The sequence below is a fragment of the Chaetomium tenue genome, assembly GCF_020726465.1.
Source record: "Chaetomium tenue strain MPI-SDFR-AT-0079 chromosome Unknown F5144scaffold_5, whole genome shotgun sequence".
NCBI classification, from domain to species: domain Eukaryota; kingdom Fungi; phylum Ascomycota; class Sordariomycetes; order Sordariales; family Chaetomiaceae; genus Chaetomium; species Chaetomium tenue.
This window is the reverse complement of record NW_027117333.1, coordinates 1,001,086-1,018,235: the sequence shown is the minus strand read 5'-3', so window position 1 is coordinate 1,018,235 and position 17,150 is coordinate 1,001,086. Positions and strand designations below refer to the sequence as shown.

Sequence of the window (17,150 nt, the reverse complement as noted above, 5' to 3'; positions counted from 1 at the left end):
ATGTCAGTGCTCAAAGCCACATTGACAAGTCTCGTGCCACATGTCAATTGCCAATTGCGATGGCGTTTGAAAGTTCAAGGTGTTGCAACCACCTTTCCGTCAATCACTCCGACAAACAACCGCAATAATGGCTCGACTGATACCCGGCGTAACGCCAACATCCATTCCTCGACGGGCTGACCCCCTTACCGACCTCACCCTATTACTGAGCCGACTGCAGCGCACCATCCTACATGCCGACGCCGAGCGCGAAGCACGGTTACGGGAGAGCGACTTTGAGAGGGAAAAGGCCCATGCGGTAGGCACTCGTCCAATTTCTTGTTTCGGATTCAAGATATCTTTAGGCGGTATGCTGACTGATCTAGAACATCCATTATGCGCGATCGCTCCTCACAAAACTCGAGCAGGAGGCCTTGGCGATCAAGATCCATTCCCGGCGACAGGATGCCCAGGCCGATCTGGTGCGGAAAAAAGAGGTGCTCGACCAGCTATCAGAACGCCTCAGCGATCTAGCCGAGTTTGCAGCCGCGAGGAGTACAAGCCATGGCGACCACGACGACGACACCTCCGACGGGGAAGACCTCTTGGCCGACATAATCGCAACACCAAGCGAGAGCATGAATTCGACGACGTCGCCCGACATGCCACCAGAAGAGCCCGATGAGCCGTCGGATGAAATACCATCCCCTCTAGAACCGCCATCACGCCCTCCACCCGAATCCACGCAGCAGCAAACCAACACAACCCGTCAACCCGAACAACCCTCTACCTCAGCCCCGGCCTCAACCGCACCACAACCAACAACAACAACAACAACCACCACCACCACCACCCAAACCCTCCGCCCGCGCCACCCCGAAGCAACCCAATCCACCACCTCCACCTCCTCACACCCCCCACCACAAGCCTCCTCCTCCACCACCACCTCCGCCCTCTTCCCCACCCACCACCAACCAACCAGCCACACCACCACCGCCATCACCACCACCGAAGCGATCCTCGACCACCAGCGCGCCGAGCAAGACGCCCTCTCCGAGTCCATTCTCAAGCTGGCCTCCGACCTGAAGGCCTCCTCCAAAGCCTTCAGCGCGTCGCTGGACGAGGATCGCGAGGTGGTCGACCGCGCCGGCCAGGGCATCACGCGCACGGGGCAGAATATGGAGGGGGTTACGAGGACGATGGGTATGTTGCAGCGGATGACGGAGGGGGAGGGGTGGTGGGGGCGGATGAGGTTGTATGCGATTGTGTATGGGTTGATGGTGGTGTTGGTGCTGGTGGTGTTTGTGTTGCCGAAGTTGAGGTTTTAGGGGGGGTTGGGTTGGGGGTTGGGGGTTTGGAGTTTGAAAGGGGGGGGTTACTGTTACTAGTGTAATTCATACTGTTCTCTTTTGGTTGGGGAGCTAGCGAGCGATGGGGGGTTAGCCTGTATTATGTTGTGGTAATGATGATTGATGATGATGTTGCTATTTTCTATTTGGATGGCTATGCTGGGAACGGAACGATGCGTGTGTAAGAAATAGGGGTAAATCATCGCGTCTGAAACCGAGGCTCTCAGTCCATCCACAAATCCCCCCTTCCAAAATGAACAATGTGTTGACAACTTCTACTTCTTAGACTGGGTTATCTTTTGGGAATCTAATGCGACTGCGTCATTGACCCTTGTGTCTTCGCTCTCTTCTCATGGGTGTAGGTTGAGCATCGCCGACTTCGTCATTCGGAGAGCGCGAACTGTGTTCGTGTTGTCTGCCCCAGTGAGATGAGCCACGAAGGGAGAGGGGACGGGAGTAGGCCAGCTGAGCGCGGGCGCCGTCCCTGATAAAAAGGTGGCGGGATTGCGCTGGTCCTTGACCTCTTCGTCTTGGGGTAGGGGGTTGACCGTTATGGTTTGGTCGGACTGAGGCGCGTGTGTGGGAGTGATAAGCGACGGTGGTTGACGGTGAGAGACGGGAGCGTTTGGATAGATGTTAACAGTCGGCAGAGGCTTGTAGACAACACTGCCGTTGTTGTTGCCGTTACCATTTGCGTCTGCGGGGACGGAAGCTGCCGTGTTTACTGCTGCATCAACCATGACGGCGTCGGGAACCCCAGTTGGGATGTACTCCTTCGGAGCCCAGCCGACTGGCTTGCCACCAATCTGAGTATGTACATGTCAGATTACTTAGCTCTGATTCCTCCTAGGAATTAACTCACCGGCGGCTGATACTGAAAGACGCGGTTGCCTGTGGCCCCCGCCTTGACGAGTCGCTGCATCCAGGGAATACCAGTCTTCATCCGGAAGAAGGACCGGAACAAGGCAAACTCGCGAGAAAATATACCCGGAGAGTGGCTCGGACGGTGGATTTTGGCCAGTGTGTCGCCCTTTTTCTTGTAGTACTTGACCACGAACCAGTAGAGGTGCGGGTTGGCGTTGTTGGATTCGAAGATCTAAGAAGTTAGAGTGTCACCGGTTTGGGTTGCGAGTGGGACGCGGAGCTAGGTGTGTTGTGTGTCAAAATGGATATGCTAAATGGATTGCACGGTGAAGGGCCAGTCCCTTCATAGGATGAGAAGGAATCTGAAAAGAGGTAAAGGGGGTAGATGGGATGGATGCCCCTGGGTTAAAACAACAAACCAAAGCTCCACTCACCGAAAGGATGTACCGTTCCCCCTGAATTCCAGCATCCTCATCGTCTCTAGTTAGCACCGCCTCGTACTGAAAGAACGTACGGTCGCGGTAAAGATGGTAAAGATCTGGGTAGTCAGCCAAAGCTCAAAAATAAAACCAAGGAAACAACACATACTCGGATTGACCTCCCTCACGGCCTTTTCGAGCCCCCTGATAACCATCAACCGCTTCCGCTCCCGTTCTCTTTCCCTCTTCAGTGCCCGCAGATGCGAGTACGGCTCCTCATCCAGCCGCTTCCCCTTCAGCATCGAGTCCTCCAGCCAGTCCAGCGTGACAATGTGACAACTCTTGGAGCGCTTGAGCGCCGCCTTTACTATTTCAGCAATACGCACGTTAGCCACCCCCCCAAAACACCTACCCCCCAACAACATACAAAAGAAGAACAAAAACAAATATACGTACCCAACCTCCCCGCCCGCCTAAACTCCTCCCCCGTACAAACAACATGCGTTACTTCCCCACCCCCGTCCCCATGCACCCCTTCACCCACATCCGCACCCACACTCCCACCCGCAGCGACGTCCACACCCACACCGTCCCTAACAAACCGGCCCTCCCGCAGCCCAACCCAACGCGTGATGTTGGCGTCGGACCACTGGGCGCTGCCGCCGAGGCTGCCGACTGCGGCGATGGTCAGGCCGCGGAAGATGGGCTTCTCTTTGCGGGTGCGCATTGTTACGGGGGCTGTTTGGTGCGTATGTGTGTATGTGTGTTTTCTCTGGCTGGCTGCTGTGTTTGGCTGGGTGGTGTGGTGGGTGTGTGGGTGTGGGTGTGCGTTGGGTTTGTTTGAGGGTTGAAGGAAGGTATGAAGAAGTGAGAAATGGGAGGTGAAAAGGTAGGTTTGTTGATCAATGTGTCTAGTGATCGGAAGAAGGAAATTTTGGAGAGAGTTCCTCGAGGTTCGTGGTCTGAATGTGATTTGGGACGGCTCAAGGAGACTACGTTTCAGGAAAGAACTTCTAGAAGTGGACTGGAAAGGAATGGCTGGTAGAAAGGATGTGTCTCAAGGATGGAGCAAAGGGCAGACCTTGGAGAGAAAATTAAGGAGGGTATTCGTAGCTGAGAAAGTAGGCAGAACCCAATGGCGGGCGAGATGTGTGAGAAGATGGTTGCTGAACTGGAAGACTTGCACCGGAGTGGAAAGAAATCAACCCTGCGGGAAGTGTCCTTTCTAGTAAAGGAGTTTGGTGTAGGGATGGGGGTCGCCGGACTGCCTCCAGAAAAACATAAAAGGCACTGCTCCTGCCTGCTCGTAACTTTTGCCGTTATTCAACTCCTTTTCGGAATCATGGAGAAGAAAACGTTGGCCTAGACGGATACAGGCAATAAACGGGTGCCCACGCCCGCAACTTTTATAACTGGGCGGGTGTAAGTCTGTCTATGCTAGGATGACTGTGGCCTCAACATCTAGGAAGGAGTCTTGTGAGATAAAAGCTGGTGAATAAAATAACACCCTGAAATCTGACCCTTCGTAACCAAACCAATAGTACGCATAGAGCCCGTCTAGGGGATTGGGAACCGGGACTAACACAAGGGACAGCACCCCATACTCCCACACCCAGTCATACGCAACAGCACAGTATGCCAAACGAACTAGAATTCGAAACTATCTTCTCTAGCAACCCCAACCCCATCTACCGAATAGCCTTCGCCGCCTTCACAAACCCCCTAATCTTCTCCAAGCTCTGCTTACCCTCCACCTCCACCCCACTACTAACATCCACACCCAGCACCCTCTCCGCCAGCGACCCCAGCGCCGCCACCGCCTCCACCACATTCTCCGGGCCCAGCCCACCCGCCAACAAAACCGACAACCCGCGATCCCCCTCCAACGCCGCCTTCACCGCCCCAATATCCAACAGCTTCCCGGACCCAGCCCCCGAATCCAGCAGCGGCACGGCATGGTAACCGCGCACGCCGAGGCCGATCTGGCCCGGCCGGAACTTGCGCACGACGGGAACGGGGATCAGGCTGGCCCACTCGAGCGGCTCGTCGCCGTGCAGCTGGACGATGTCGAGGTTGTACAGGCGTTGCTTTTCGAGCACGTCCGCTAGGGGCTGGTTCATGAACACGCCGACGAGGAGCGGGCCCTGCTTGCGGAGGACTTCGCTGGTGAGGGTGAAGAAGTCGGTGGCGGCGGGGGGGACTTGGATGGTTTCTGAAGCGGTGGCGGTGGTGGGATTTTTCCGGCTGCTGTGGACGGCGTCGGAGATGGCGAGGGCGGTCTCGTGTGAGACGCAGCGTTTTGTGCCGGGGACGAGGATCATGCCGACGAGATCGGCGCCGGCTTTGATGGCCTCGGTGGCGGCCTCGGCGGTTCGGGTTCCGCAGATTTTGACCAGCAGGGGGTTGGTGGCGGATTGGGGTGCGGGCGCGTCGGGGCCGGCGCAGAGTTCCCGGATGAACTTGGAGGCGTCGGGGGCGCGCATGATGGCCTCGCCGACGAGCACGCCGTTGACGCCGTCCCGCTTGCAGTCGAGGACGTCCTGGTGGGAGTTGATGCCGCTGAGCGCGCACAGGAAGGTGTCCTTGGGCACCATGCTGCGTAGCCGGCCGGTTGTGCCGAGGTCGACCTCGAAGTTCTCTAGGTTGCGGTTGTTGACGCCGATCACCTTGGATCCCAGCTTGATCGCAGTGGCCATCTCTTCGGTGTTTTGCACCTCGACCAACGGCTCCATGCCCAGAGAGAGCGAGTACTTGTAGAGCCGCTCCAAGAGCTCGAAATCCAGCATCTTCACGATCAACAGCACGGTATCGGCGCCTGCGAGCCGAGCCTCAAGGATTTGGTACTCCTCAAAAATGAACTCCTTCCGGAGAACGGCCGGCCGGTTGGGCATGGCGTTGAGAACCTGGCGCACGGCCCGGAGGTCCTCGATGCTCCCCTTGAACCACTCCGGCTCGGTGAGAACCGAGATGACGCTGGCGCCAGCGAGCGCATACTTGCGGGCCTGACTGGGTGCGTCGATGTCAAGCGCAAAGATGCCCTTAGAGGGCGACCCTCTCTTGATCTCGGCAGCCAAGGCGACATCGAATGGGGAGTTGCGCAAGCGATCGACGAGTGAGATTTGGGGCGGCGCGAGGTTCAAGTCGTAGGCAGCTTGCAGATCAGAGGGCCGCTGAGAAGGAATCTCTTTCTGGGCGGCGACGGCGGCTTTCCGGTGAGCGTAGATCTTCTGGAGGATGTTGTTCTTGGGCGGGGCTGGCTTTGCGTCGCTCTTGGGCACGACCACTGTATTCTTGCTCTCTTGAGCGGCCTTCTCCAGACGCTCGTTCTCAGCCCAAGTCCCTCCTTGCATGTGGAGGAAGTTCTTGAGCATGAGGCGTCCGTCGGCGGATAGAATGCTCTCAGGGTGGAACTGTACACCCTCAATGGTGTATTCCTTGTGACGAACACCCATGATGACACCCTTGGAGCCATCCTCGTTGGCAATCCAGGAGGTGACTTCGAGAGACTCGGGCAGGGTGACATGGGTACCAGCCAGCGAGTGGTAGCGGGTGACGGGCAAACCCTGGGCAAGACCAGCATAGACACCCTTGGAGTCGTGGGCTAGCGGTGATGTCTTGCCGTGAAGAATCTCACCAGCAAAGCTCACATCGCCGCCATACACATCGAAGATGCATTGTCTACAGAGGAGATGAGAGATGAGTCAGTGGCCCAGGCTAAACCAGACTGTATGTAAGATTTTATTTCACTTACTGCCCCATGCACACACCAAAAATGGGGATCTTGCCAGCAAAGTGCCTAATGGCATCACGGCTGACACCCGAATCAGTATTTGGGTGCCCTGGGCCCGGGCTGATCACCAATTGGGTTGGTTTCTTCGCAATAAGCTCATCGATGGTGATCTTGTCGTTCCTGAACACCGTCACATTGGCACCTTCAAGCACCAAGTATTGGTAGACATTCCAGGTAAAGGAGTCATAGTTGTCGATCAAGATGAGATTGGTAGCTGTTGGTACCAAGGGTGAAGGATCGGGATGGTGGGGTGAGTAATCGGTGATATCTGGGGTGGCAGGCATTTTTGTTGGTTGGTGTTGAGGGGTTGCTGATTGTTGGTTTTGTCACCGAATTCGGAGGAGGGGAAAGTTGCAAGATGTTGTTGAACAAACTTTTAAAAAAGCTTGTTTTCCCTTCTCTTCTTGCGTTATGTGGTGTGCACAAAGCAATTCTTTTTTTGCAAGAACTAGATGCCCATCTAGTCTCGAGTCAGGTTGGTGAGTCACGTCCCAGATGGTGAAGGACCCAGACGAATGTGTAAGAAAGGCGGATCGTGAAAAGCAACCAACTCTTATATCGTCAGGCACAGCAGTTTAGTGACCGGGCTAACAGATCGGATAAGCTGATGGAGGGGTTGCCAAAAGAGTCAGCGGAGGCCAAATCCTTGTGCCGCAGCTTACAGCGTCAAAGTGGCGCTAACCTTAACAGCAGGCGGGCCTTGGGGCTATGCAGACAGTGCTGGGCAGAAATGCAGCTTCAGCTCTTATCGCTCTTATCGATAACAAAAAACGAGTGGATCCTGGAGCTGAAAAACAGTAGGCTAGTTCGACCGCCTGGGCAACCGCCTGGCAGAGAGCTTCCAGGTTGGGACGGACCCGCGTCGGCAGAGCGCGTCCCTCACAGCAAAGGGCCCATGCCAGGTTAGAATCGCAATTCTAGATTCCCACTTGCAGCTCCGGAGCTCTGCCACCACCACTCGCTTCCCACCACCTAGACGCGGCCTAGGTTGTCGCATTTAATATTTCAACACCGGCCGACCCTGGCCCGGATGGAGACCATTCCCAATGGCTACCTTGACAGATAGAACCTATTTTCCGCCGCTTGAGGAGTGTCTAAGCGGCAAGAAAATAATCCTGTTTGTTGCGCCGTCTTCCAGCATCCCCTCCCCCACATATGTATTATGTATTCTAACGTTGTTTATTTTTTCATAGCTCCTGGAGACTTGTAGCCGCTGCCCTCGAAGATCTGTCGTGCGACCGACTCACCAGCGCCGCCGTGTCGGCCTTCCTCCGAGATGGCTACGTTCACCAGTTCCTTAGGGAGCCAACCAAGACCTTCGCGCCCCCCACGAACCAGACCAAGCTCGACTTTGAAACCAAGACGGGGCCCATTAATGTTGTGCCCTCGCCAAACGACCCCTACGACCTGGATACCATCAAGGGCGACGCACAATGGCTGAGCAAGAACGTCAAGACCAACGAGGTGGCCGCCCTCCGCATTGTGCTTATAGAATACCAGTCGCGCGCTCACAGCCATCTCACCGGGCCGCTGTCCACACAAGATGTCGCCAACATTCAAGAAGCCGCCGGGGTGGGGGACGCGCAGGCCTCGGCCATCCTGGCGGCACTCAACGCGACAACGGTCGCCGATGCCGAATCGACCTGGACCGACTTCGAAAGCGAGACAACCCGTCGCCAGCGCCTACTGGCTACCTACCTCTCCGAGCGGCGGTCCTTCTTCGGGGCCGTCGATGCGCTCCTCGCCTTTCTTCTGCACTCGTGCTCGCCAGACGCCGGCTCGGAACTGAAGGCCTTGCGGGATGGCGTGTTGCTAGAGGCATTTGGCTTTGACGGCGAAGCGACGAAGCCTGACATGGCCCGACTTGACGCTCTCGCGCCCACATACATCCGCACGCTCGACGACTGCTTCGTCCGAATCCATGCGCCACCGGACTCCCTCGACCTTCAAATTCTGACGGAGCAGTTGCAGGTCGACTGGGTCAGGACGGCACTCACCGAGGCCATCCATGCTATGGCGTTGACCTTCCAGATTTTGGATCTCAAAGCCTCGCATTTCGCCACGCCAGAGATTGTGACCCAGTGGTTTGCGCTCATGGACGCGTGCGAGTTCTTCGCGCCCGTCACCGGGGGCCATGAACTCCTTGCTGAGCTGGCCATGCCGCTGCACAGCCTTATCAGTGCCATTTCATTAAGGGTGCTCAACATCGACCGGACGCTTTTATACCTAGACCAGGACGTTGATCTGTTGGAAGACGAGGAGCCTTACCTGGCTTCGTCTGACGCGCTCACCAAGATACACACCACAGTCTCGGCCGCTGCCAGTGTTGGGCTGGCTACAACAATGCCGCTTGTGTTTGCATGGTCGCTCATTCTGCACCAGATGCATATCGGATATCAGGAGCGAGCCGAGCGGCGCGATCTACTACAAAATCAGCGGGCACAAGCCGGTTTCGAACTGGAGTATGAGCCATCTAGCACCTCTGGGCGTCAGCGGAGGAACTCGGCGGGAAGCATTGTCTCTATCGAGGCGTCCTCGTATGATGTCTTCCTTGCCTCCCAGCAGCTCGAGCGCAACATCGAGCCGGCAGAAAATATGGCTAGGATGGCTACCGCACAGGGGCAACTCTACGGGCTCCTGGGGGAAATGGCGGTATGCTTGGGGTCCGGCCAGAACGCCGCATTTCGGCCGGTATTAGGCGCTCGCGCCCGCTTGGTCTTCCAGGACCTCCTCAAGCGAAGCGTCCATTACGTTGGCTATCAGTCGGAACCCGTCGAGTGCCTCCTCTCCATTCTGTCGGGAGGTAGCCAATATTGGGATATCTCACCGGAAATACCTTCCAACGAGAAGGCCTCCCTTGAACTCTACACTCGCATGCTGGATGACGACACACTCAGGACGCAATATAGCTCCCAATCTCAGAGCCGCTTCCCTTACGAATTCCTCCCGTTTTCCTCTATCTGCCGCATCCTGTCGGCGGCCTTGGTGACGGACAAGGAGAATTCCGAAATCATCACCACTTTGCTCGTCAAGACCCCAAGCCTCACTGTCGACTGGGACCCTCGGTGGGACAGGTCGTATGAGCTGGTTTTTGAAGAGGAAAACACAAACTCGTTCCGCCTGACCAGGGACATCGACCTCTTTGACGCGACGTCAAAATCTAACAGGCGAATCTCACCTGAAGAGAAGTCGACAATGCCGCGCGGGACATACGGTCGCTTCGTCACGGACGTTGGGAGGGTTGCAAAGCTGGAATTTGAACACTCTACGCTAGCTCTCTTTGGGAAGCGTCTCGAGGTGAACCTCACAGCAGGAGCCTACGACACCGGGCTGGGGTACCTGACGGTGGATGAACTTATCGAGGGAATATCACTGTTGGCGACGGTGCTGCGCACCGAGGCTCTCAAATCCTCCAAAACGGACGCCGACCGAGGTCTAAGGATCTTGGCCGAGGCAAGCCGCTTGCTTCCGCAAGGCAAGGACATCTTGAGCATCATCTGCGACACACTCGACAGTCTGGTCGAGGAAGAGCTCGCGGATCTGGATGGCCCCAAGATTGCCGCCTTGTCATCTTGCCTTCAGTTCTTGTATGCTGCACTCCCGGTGTGCCCGGGCCGCGTTTGGGCCTACATGGCACGCTGCGCGCTCATCAACAGCGACACCCGGTCAGGGCGCTTGTCGAGGATCACAGCGAATCTCGACATGCTCGCCGAGAGGTACGACCTGCTCTTATCCGCCGTGAGGCTGTTTTCCAGCCTCGTGGAAAGCGCCATGGCAAGCGCCGCGCAGAGGAGGTCGGGGACTATCGGCAACAGCCGCGCCAAAGGGGAAGAGAATCCCTGGATTGGGGCTTCGGACAAGATTGTGTCTCGGGTGTCCCTCTCTATTGCCCAAACAAGCATCGACGTCTTCGAGAACTCGGCCACGTGGAGGTTCCCTTCCGAGGTCGACCGTAGCGTTTTGGTCCGGGACGTGGTAGGCATCATGCAGAAATTGGTGACCTATGCACACAGCATTGGGCCGAGGGATGCTCAGAAGAGCTTGACAGGATCTCTCGCACCTGCAGCCGGGTACATTGTGGAGAGCTTCCTTTCTACTTCGTCGAGCTCGCTACGCTTCCAGCCCCTTCTCGCAACTCTGTTAGCTGCCTTCCAGATCCCCGACACGACGCTTTACCAGCGGCGCGCTCAGATTGTGTCGGAGAGACTGACAACGGTGCTGGCGTTCGCTACCACTCTGTTGCGGGTTGCCGACTATCTGAACCAAACATCAGTCAACGTCCAGACACAGCTTTTCAAGTCCGCGTGCGTTATTGCGCGGCTCCCAGCTATCAGGCACTCCTTCCGGATGCCAGCCATTTCCCTCCTAAGCGCGCTGGTGGAGAGCGCGGGGAAGAGCAGCGGCGAGCCCCCGTCTCTCCTCGGGTACTTGGGCCCGCAAGTGTCCCGTTCCTTCATCCAAATTGTCGGGCAGCTAGACATGCCGTTCGACAGAACGCCGGAAGTGGCGAGCACTTGGAAATTCTTCTCAACCATTCTCCGGAACAGGCAGCAATGGATGGCCAACTGCTTGCTCACGGGCAAGACGCCGCGGGAGGCTCTCAAGGGCGAAGCCAAGATCGCACAGCTGACCGCGGGTTCCGTGCTGTCGACAGCGCTAGAGAAGCTGCGCTCCATCAGAAACACCTCGAGCCAAGAAACCCTCGCCATACTTGACTTCTTCACGTCGGCCCAAAACTACTGGCCATGGACCATCTTCGCCATGCAGAGGGATAAGGCGTTTCTGCAGGAGCTTCGGGCCTATGTCCGCGACCTCAAGGCCCCCGCGGCGGTGGCCAAAGCCGACCCGGCCGAGGCGTGCTACCAAGCGAGGATAGCGGCTTACATTGCCGAGACGTTCGCCATGCAGCTGTACCACCTGCGCCAGATGCGCAAAGAGCAGGACTTTGCTGCCGAGGTCGTGAATGACTTGGACTACTTTCTCCGGGACGGTGTCGCAGTGTCGGACTACAACTCGTCTCTCCATGCCAACTTTGCGAGGAACTTCGCCCAGCGGTATACCGGGTGCTCTATCGACGACTTCAAGAGGACTCTGCTAGTGCCGCGGGATCTTGGATCGCAGTACTTTTACGCGCTGGACGTTGCGGAATCCATGCTTGGCCATGATGCTGGCTGGGCTGGGTCACGCCACAACGGCTTCCGGCGAGAGATGGAGGCGGCGAACCTCAACCTTTCTTTGGTGGAGGCCGAAGTTGTGAGTTAATCTAGAGTTTACAATCTGGGGTATTTGCTAATAATTGACATAGTCACTGTTCCATGCTTGGGAGTATCTGCTCCTGGAGCTCAGCACCTGTCTGCTGCCCAAGTACGGGACCAGGCAGATGTTGCAGGTTGCTGAGCAGTGCTTCGAGGCGAATCAACGGCCGCAGCCGCCAGAGAACATCTTCGTCGTGCTCGCCCACTCGCGGGCCAACCTTGCCTTGACGCTGCTGCAGCGACTCGCGGACTACTCGCTCCTCCCCAAGGACATCAGCCAGCTCCTCTCACTCGTCTCCGCCACGGTCAACGGCGTCGAGAACCCGTGGAGCAAAGACCAGATATCCTACTTCCGCACCCTCCTCAAGATCCTGTTCGTCGTCCTCCGCGGGGCCAAGCACTCCAACAACGCCGCCCCTCAAAAACCCGCTCCCGAAAGTCCCGTTGCCGTCACCCAGCTGGTCCTCACCACGCTCGACCGCGTCGTCGCGCGCTCCTTCCGCAACCTCGCCGCGCTCGTCCACGAACCCGACGCCGCCACCACCCCCGAGGACCTCGCACTCATCACCGCCATCCTCCAAGCCTGCCTCAGCGTCCCCGGCATCGAACAATGCCAACTCCAAGTCCTCAACATCATGTCCTCGCACGACATCCTCCAAGTCGCCACCTCGCTCTTCTCCTGGTCCGACCGCCTCGCCGACAAAGGCGACCCCATCTACGGCGAGCTCGCCCTCCTCCTCCTCCTCGAACTGTCCGCCTTACCCGCCCTCGCCGAGCAACTCGCCTGCGACGGCCTGCTGGGCCACCTCACCTCCGCCAAACTGGCCGGCTTCATGCGGCGCGCCAACGTGTCCCCCCTCGCCGACAACGCCGGCGCGGCGCGCTGCTACGCCGTCTGGGCCAAGGGCGTCCTGCCCCTGCTGCTCAACATCCTCGCCGCCCTCGGCGCCACCATCGCCCCCGAGGTCGCCTACGTCCTCAACCAGTTCCCCAACCTGCTGCGCGGCTCCGTCGCCCGCATCGAGGCCCCCGGCCTGAGCCGCACCGTTCCCGTTGGCGGTGGGAGCACTGGCGGGGAGGGGCGTGACCGCTTCGTGGTGACGCTGGTGGCCGTGTCGGAGGTGCACTCGCTCGCGCTGCTGACGAGGGTGCTGGGGGCGTTGCGGGCCGCGAATTCGAGGGATATTCCCGAGGTGGTGTGGGATGCGGGGGCGGTGTTGGAGAATGTGGAGTTTTGGTTGGCGAGTCGGAAGGTGTTGCGGGAGAGGCTGTTGCCGTTGGGGCCGCGCGAGGCGGAGTGGAGGGCGGAGGCGGTGGTGGTGGCGGCGGGGGGGGAGGGGGTTGCTGGGGTGGGTGGGAATGGGAATGGGTGTGAGAATCGGTTGGAGGAGAAGGCGGTGGGGTTGTTGGAGGGGGTGAGGGATGTTTTGGGGGAGGAGGGGGAGTATGAATGAGGGAGGGATGGATATGTGTTGTGTGGGGGTGGGTGATTTGATGGGGTGGTGGTGAGAGTAGGAGGGGATAGTGTGGAAGTTGGGAGCAGTAGTGGTAGTAGTCGGTTTCTTTCTTGTCTGGTTATTGGCGAGTAAAATGAGTTTATGGCTTGACAGTCCTGGGTGTCTGTGTCACCTGCCTGGCGAGGTGTGAGTTGAGTCTTGATTAGATATGTGTGTGTGTGTTGCGTGTGTTTATCATGCCTGTCGGTCGTTGTGCGAACCTACTAACAAAAAAGTCATGCCAGAGCTATGGTCGACAATTCCCACAAACCCCGTAGTGTTACACAGATAGCTCCCGCCGAAACCCGGTCTATCCATACCTATCCCTTCCAGCCCCGTCCCGCTCGACTTGCCCCTGTCATGCGTCCCGACGATAATGTACAGCCCAAGCCCTCATATCTATGCTAAGGATACCTATGCACATCGAGCATAGTCGTTGAATGGGTGAGTTGAGAGTGAGTAGACAGAGAGAGAACGTGTCCCCCCTTTCTCCCCCATCCCAACCCATCCCATCCCTACCCATCTCCCTACCCGCCTAGAAGCCCAGAAGAATCTACCGCTTTTGCATATCAGCCGTCATAGCCGCATTGAGCTCGGCGAAGCGCTCGCCCAGGCGGGTCTGGGTGGTCATGGACTTGGTGACGCAGCGGCTGATGCAGCCGGACTCACGGCCCGAGAGGGCCTTGGAGGTGAAGTCGTCGACGCAGGCGCTGAAGCAGTTGTCGACTAGGCTGCCAAAGACCTGTTTGTGTGTTGACAGGTTAGTTGAGTTCAGGTTTGGGGTTGGGGTTGGAGTTGGGGTCTGTAGGGAGGGGGGAGGTGAGGGGAGGGGGAGGGAAGGGGATGGAAGGGAGGAAAAGGGAGGGAGGACGTACGTTCATAAACTCCTTGACTTGGCGCTTCTGTAGGCGCTGCTCCAGCTCGCGCTGCTCGGATGCTGAGAGGCTGGGCGTTTGACATGACATGTTAGCATTGGCAATGACTGTCGTGAGGTCGTGAGGTTTGGGATGAGCGATGCCGCGGTGCCTACCCTGTGTCCATGATGTTGGCTATGTAGAAGGGTGTAAGCGGGTTGTTAGGTGGGCGATGTGTGGTTTCGGCAGAGGAATTCGTGATGGCTGTTCGGCTTTGACGATGATGGTTCCAAGTCCCAGTCGCTCACAGCTAGTTATCGCGATAACAAAATTCCTTTGGCTTGGCTTGGTCAAGAGTGGATGGTCCGTGCGCTACACAAAACTTGACGGAGCAACAACCAACTTGGCTCGCTTGGCACACGCTGGATTTCTTAACTGCCTTACCTGGTACCTATACCATAGCGCGCCAGGGGGGGGTTGTAAATGATCACAGTGACCGTGCTGCTGCCCTATGACATTTTTGGGGTATGACCACCGCCTGACAGACCTGATTTCAAATTGGTTTCGAATCCAAAATGGCCATAGAGCTCAAAAATGGATTCGCATCCAAAATAATCATACAACTAAAGAATGGAATTGAACCCAAAATGATCATATGTCACGGTTATGGCCGCATGCAGGGTCCCGATGGAGGGCGCGCGGGAAGCGTCCCCAGCCAATCATTAAAAAATGGGTCCTAGACCAATCAGCAGAGGAACGGGGGGAACGGCTACCGTTCCCAAGGTTCCTCTATAAGGAACGAGAGGAACGGCCACCGTTCCTCACGTTCCCAAGGGAAGAGGTACGAAGGTACCTAGGGGCCTAGATAGTATATAGTCACTCGTTCTGGAGAGCTCTGGGAGTTCTCCAGTTAGCAATCACAACTACAGTTCGCTACAAGCTCGCAAGCCTACTGTTGAGACAAGTCTATTGTTGTGCACCCTTTGGCTGCACCGAACCTAAGCATCCTCGAGAGATTACCTTCAACGAAGCTGAACCCTAACAGGATAGGATCCTGGACAGGTTCGTCACACTGTGCCCGAGGTGGGCCTCGGTAACCCTCGGCCAGCTCACGTACAAGCACGGTCCACCGAACCCCTGGATGAAGCTATTCCCAGTTGCCCCACAGCGCACCGAACATCCTAGCAATGCGCTCGGGCCATGCGCTCGCGATCATAAAGCAGCCCCACGAGCTGCCAGACTCTCTCATCTTTCCTTTTCTTCTTCAAGCTTAGTGTACTCGTAGAGTCGTCACCAGTTAGTTGCAATATACTCCTGGGACCGTTACACTACGACTATTTTGCTTGCACGACGATCACAGTATTCATTTTCCAGTGTGAAATCCATTTCGAAAAGTCAAATCCATTTTGGCACTGGAAAATCTTCCCGGTGATTATTTTAAAACCCCCCCCTGGCGCGCTATGGTAGTTACGAATATTCGTACTTGTACATACTTCGTACATCCATAGGCACCTATCATCGCCAAGACCCCATCAGCCCTCGACATTTCCCTCCAAAAAGTCCATCAAGCGAGGAAATGCGCCGCCCTCCACAGCATCAATCCATTGTTCTATCTTGTCCAGAGACCAGCCGCGGAGACAGCAGCCCAAAGCGCCCAAGAAATCCAACTTCAAGGCCGCGGACGCAACCTCTGTCTCCCACTGCGGCCAAAGTTGCTTCATCTTGCCAGCATAGACTTTGCGCAGCTGCGTTTGTTGGAACTCAAACAATCTAATCCAATATAATCTCGTCCTCTTTGCGTCGTCTCCGCCCGGATAATCCTTATTTGGTTCCTTTTCCCGCGCACGCCCGAGCACAAGAAACTCGGGCATCCCAGTAGCCACCCAAAGGGGTTTGCACGAGACACACTCCCAACCAATCAGCGCCATGATTTTGCCGTCGTCGTCAACGAGGATGTTTGACAGGGAAAGGTGGTCGTGCCAAAGCACAGTTGGTTCAGCCGGATTCTGGAAAAGGGGGAAAATCTTGGGGAGCAGCTTCGTTAACTTGTTGGCGACTTGCAGGCGATATTTGGTGTCCTCCAGGTTTCCATCTTCCTTGTCTTTCTCGTCGTTCTCGTCTTCTTGATCTTCTTGGTCTTCTTCGTCCTCTTCTTCTTGGAAGATGATCCCCAGGGACGCGCTCAGCCAATCATGACTGGTTCGGAAAGGGCCACGGGGCATGTCGTAGTCGAAATGCTCTGCCTAAAAGAACAAGGGAACTACGATTCGGCCAGGCTTCGGGTCAATGGAAGGGCTGTGTTTGGACTCCGAGTTACTGGGAGAAAGTGTGCCGATGGATTGAAATTTAGCGTCCTCTAGGCTGTGACGGAAAAGCTGGCTCTGAAACTCGGCGACCTGCTCGACAACCCATTTCTTTTGGTCCATGGGCATCTCGTACCATCGCTTGGAAGCCAGGACACCAGGCATCAGCTCCATGAGGATCCACTCATATCCAATCTCATTGTCCTGGCTGTCGTCGAACGCGATGACCTTGGGGACGGGAACATGGGTCATGCGGCGGATCCAGCCCAAGGTCGTGACTTCAGCCCGTGTTTTGTGTTTGGGGTCAACAGACAGCAACACGCGGAGCAAAAACTTGCCACGCGGGCCCTCGCCCAGATAGTCTTTGTTGAAGGCGCCGTCGCCATGGAAAGTGACGAGGCAGCGATCCTCGGTGGAGAGATCCAGCGCTCTTCGACAGACTTGAGTAATGTTATCGAGTTGGGGTTGCCGTTCCCATTGGGGTTTCAGCTCAAAAGAGCCGCCCATGTACGCCCACCCGAGTCCGTTGCGTTGGCGATGTGGCATTTTGGCGACATGTCCCGATAATGTACTGCACTCTAGAGTATAACCAAAGAAAAACAAAATCAAAGGTAAGTTGGTAACTTAGTACCGTTGTGGTTTGGGTGGCTCAATTCGGCGCCATCGGCTAGCTCGAGGACGAGTGCCATCGATATGGTCGTTTAAAAGGCTGCCTGCCTATTCGCTGAATAGAAGTGACTGTCGCGATTGCTCTTAATTTGAGAGCCCGGCTTTTTTTAGCCAGCAGGTGCCTCTCTACCGACGCAGCCTACCTCAACTATGGCTCATCTAGGGGCGGAAG

The 17,150-nt window shown here is 56.6% G+C and overlaps 6 protein-coding genes across 6 annotated transcripts; 2 read left to right on the top strand and 4 right to left on the bottom strand.

Annotated features, from left to right (window-relative positions):
- Window positions 1-38: 38 nt before the first annotated feature.
- F5144DRAFT_630930 (uncharacterized protein) lies at window positions 39-1,345 on the top strand. Its single transcript, XM_066792434.1, has 2 exons — window positions 39-298; window positions 366-1,345. The coding sequence occupies exons 1-2, from the start codon at window positions 128-130 to the stop codon at window positions 1,305-1,307; spliced, it is 1,113 nt and encodes a 370-aa protein (XP_066641040.1). The 5' UTR covers window positions 39-127; the 3' UTR covers window positions 1,308-1,345.
- On the bottom strand, window positions 1,340-3,338 carry F5144DRAFT_514315 (uncharacterized protein; the record flags this gene model as incomplete). The annotated part of the gene is made up of 4 exons (XM_066786591.1): window positions 1,340-2,134; window positions 2,191-2,424; window positions 2,627-2,730; window positions 3,068-3,338. The coding sequence occupies 4 exons, from the start codon at window positions 3,336-3,338 to the stop codon at window positions 1,679-1,681; spliced, it is 1,065 nt and encodes a 354-aa protein (XP_066641039.1). The 3' UTR covers window positions 1,340-1,678.
- Window positions 3,339-3,991: 653 nt separating this feature from the next.
- Window positions 3,992-7,015, bottom strand: F5144DRAFT_576482 (indole-3-glycerol phosphate synthase-domain-containing protein). Its single transcript, XM_066789134.1, has 2 exons — window positions 6,363-7,015; window positions 3,992-6,289 (listed from the first exon to the last, which is right to left on the bottom strand). The coding sequence occupies exons 1-2, from the start codon at window positions 6,683-6,685 to the stop codon at window positions 4,300-4,302; spliced, it is 2,313 nt and encodes a 770-aa protein (XP_066641038.1). The 5' UTR covers window positions 6,686-7,015; the 3' UTR covers window positions 3,992-4,299.
- Window positions 7,016-7,250: 235 nt separating this feature from the next.
- On the top strand, window positions 7,251-13,110 carry F5144DRAFT_535432 (nucleoporin subcomplex protein binding to Pom34-domain-containing protein; the record flags this gene model as incomplete). The annotated part of the gene is made up of 3 exons (XM_066787037.1): window positions 7,251-7,518; window positions 7,595-11,654; window positions 11,707-13,110. Exons 1-3 carry the CDS (start codon window positions 7,448-7,450, stop codon window positions 13,108-13,110), a joined length of 5,535 nt encoding a protein of 1,844 aa, XP_066641037.1. The 5' UTR covers window positions 7,251-7,447.
- Window positions 13,111-13,274: 164 nt separating this feature from the next.
- Window positions 13,275-14,390, bottom strand: F5144DRAFT_576479 (Tim10/DDP family zinc finger-domain-containing protein). The gene is made up of 3 exons (XM_066789133.1): window positions 14,183-14,390; window positions 14,028-14,097; window positions 13,275-13,894 (listed from the first exon to the last, which is right to left on the bottom strand). Exons 1-3 carry the CDS (start codon window positions 14,191-14,193, stop codon window positions 13,706-13,708), a joined length of 270 nt encoding a protein of 89 aa, XP_066641036.1. The 5' UTR covers window positions 14,194-14,390; the 3' UTR covers window positions 13,275-13,705.
- Window positions 14,391-15,379: 989 nt separating this feature from the next.
- F5144DRAFT_630925 (phosphotransferase enzyme family-domain-containing protein) lies at window positions 15,380-16,855 on the bottom strand (the record flags this gene model as incomplete). The annotated part of the gene is made up of 2 exons (XM_066792433.1): window positions 15,380-16,245; window positions 16,324-16,855. The coding sequence occupies 2 exons, from the start codon at window positions 16,853-16,855 to the stop codon at window positions 15,539-15,541; spliced, it is 1,239 nt and encodes a 412-aa protein (XP_066641035.1). The 3' UTR covers window positions 15,380-15,538.
- Window positions 16,856-17,150: the final 295 nt, after the last annotated feature.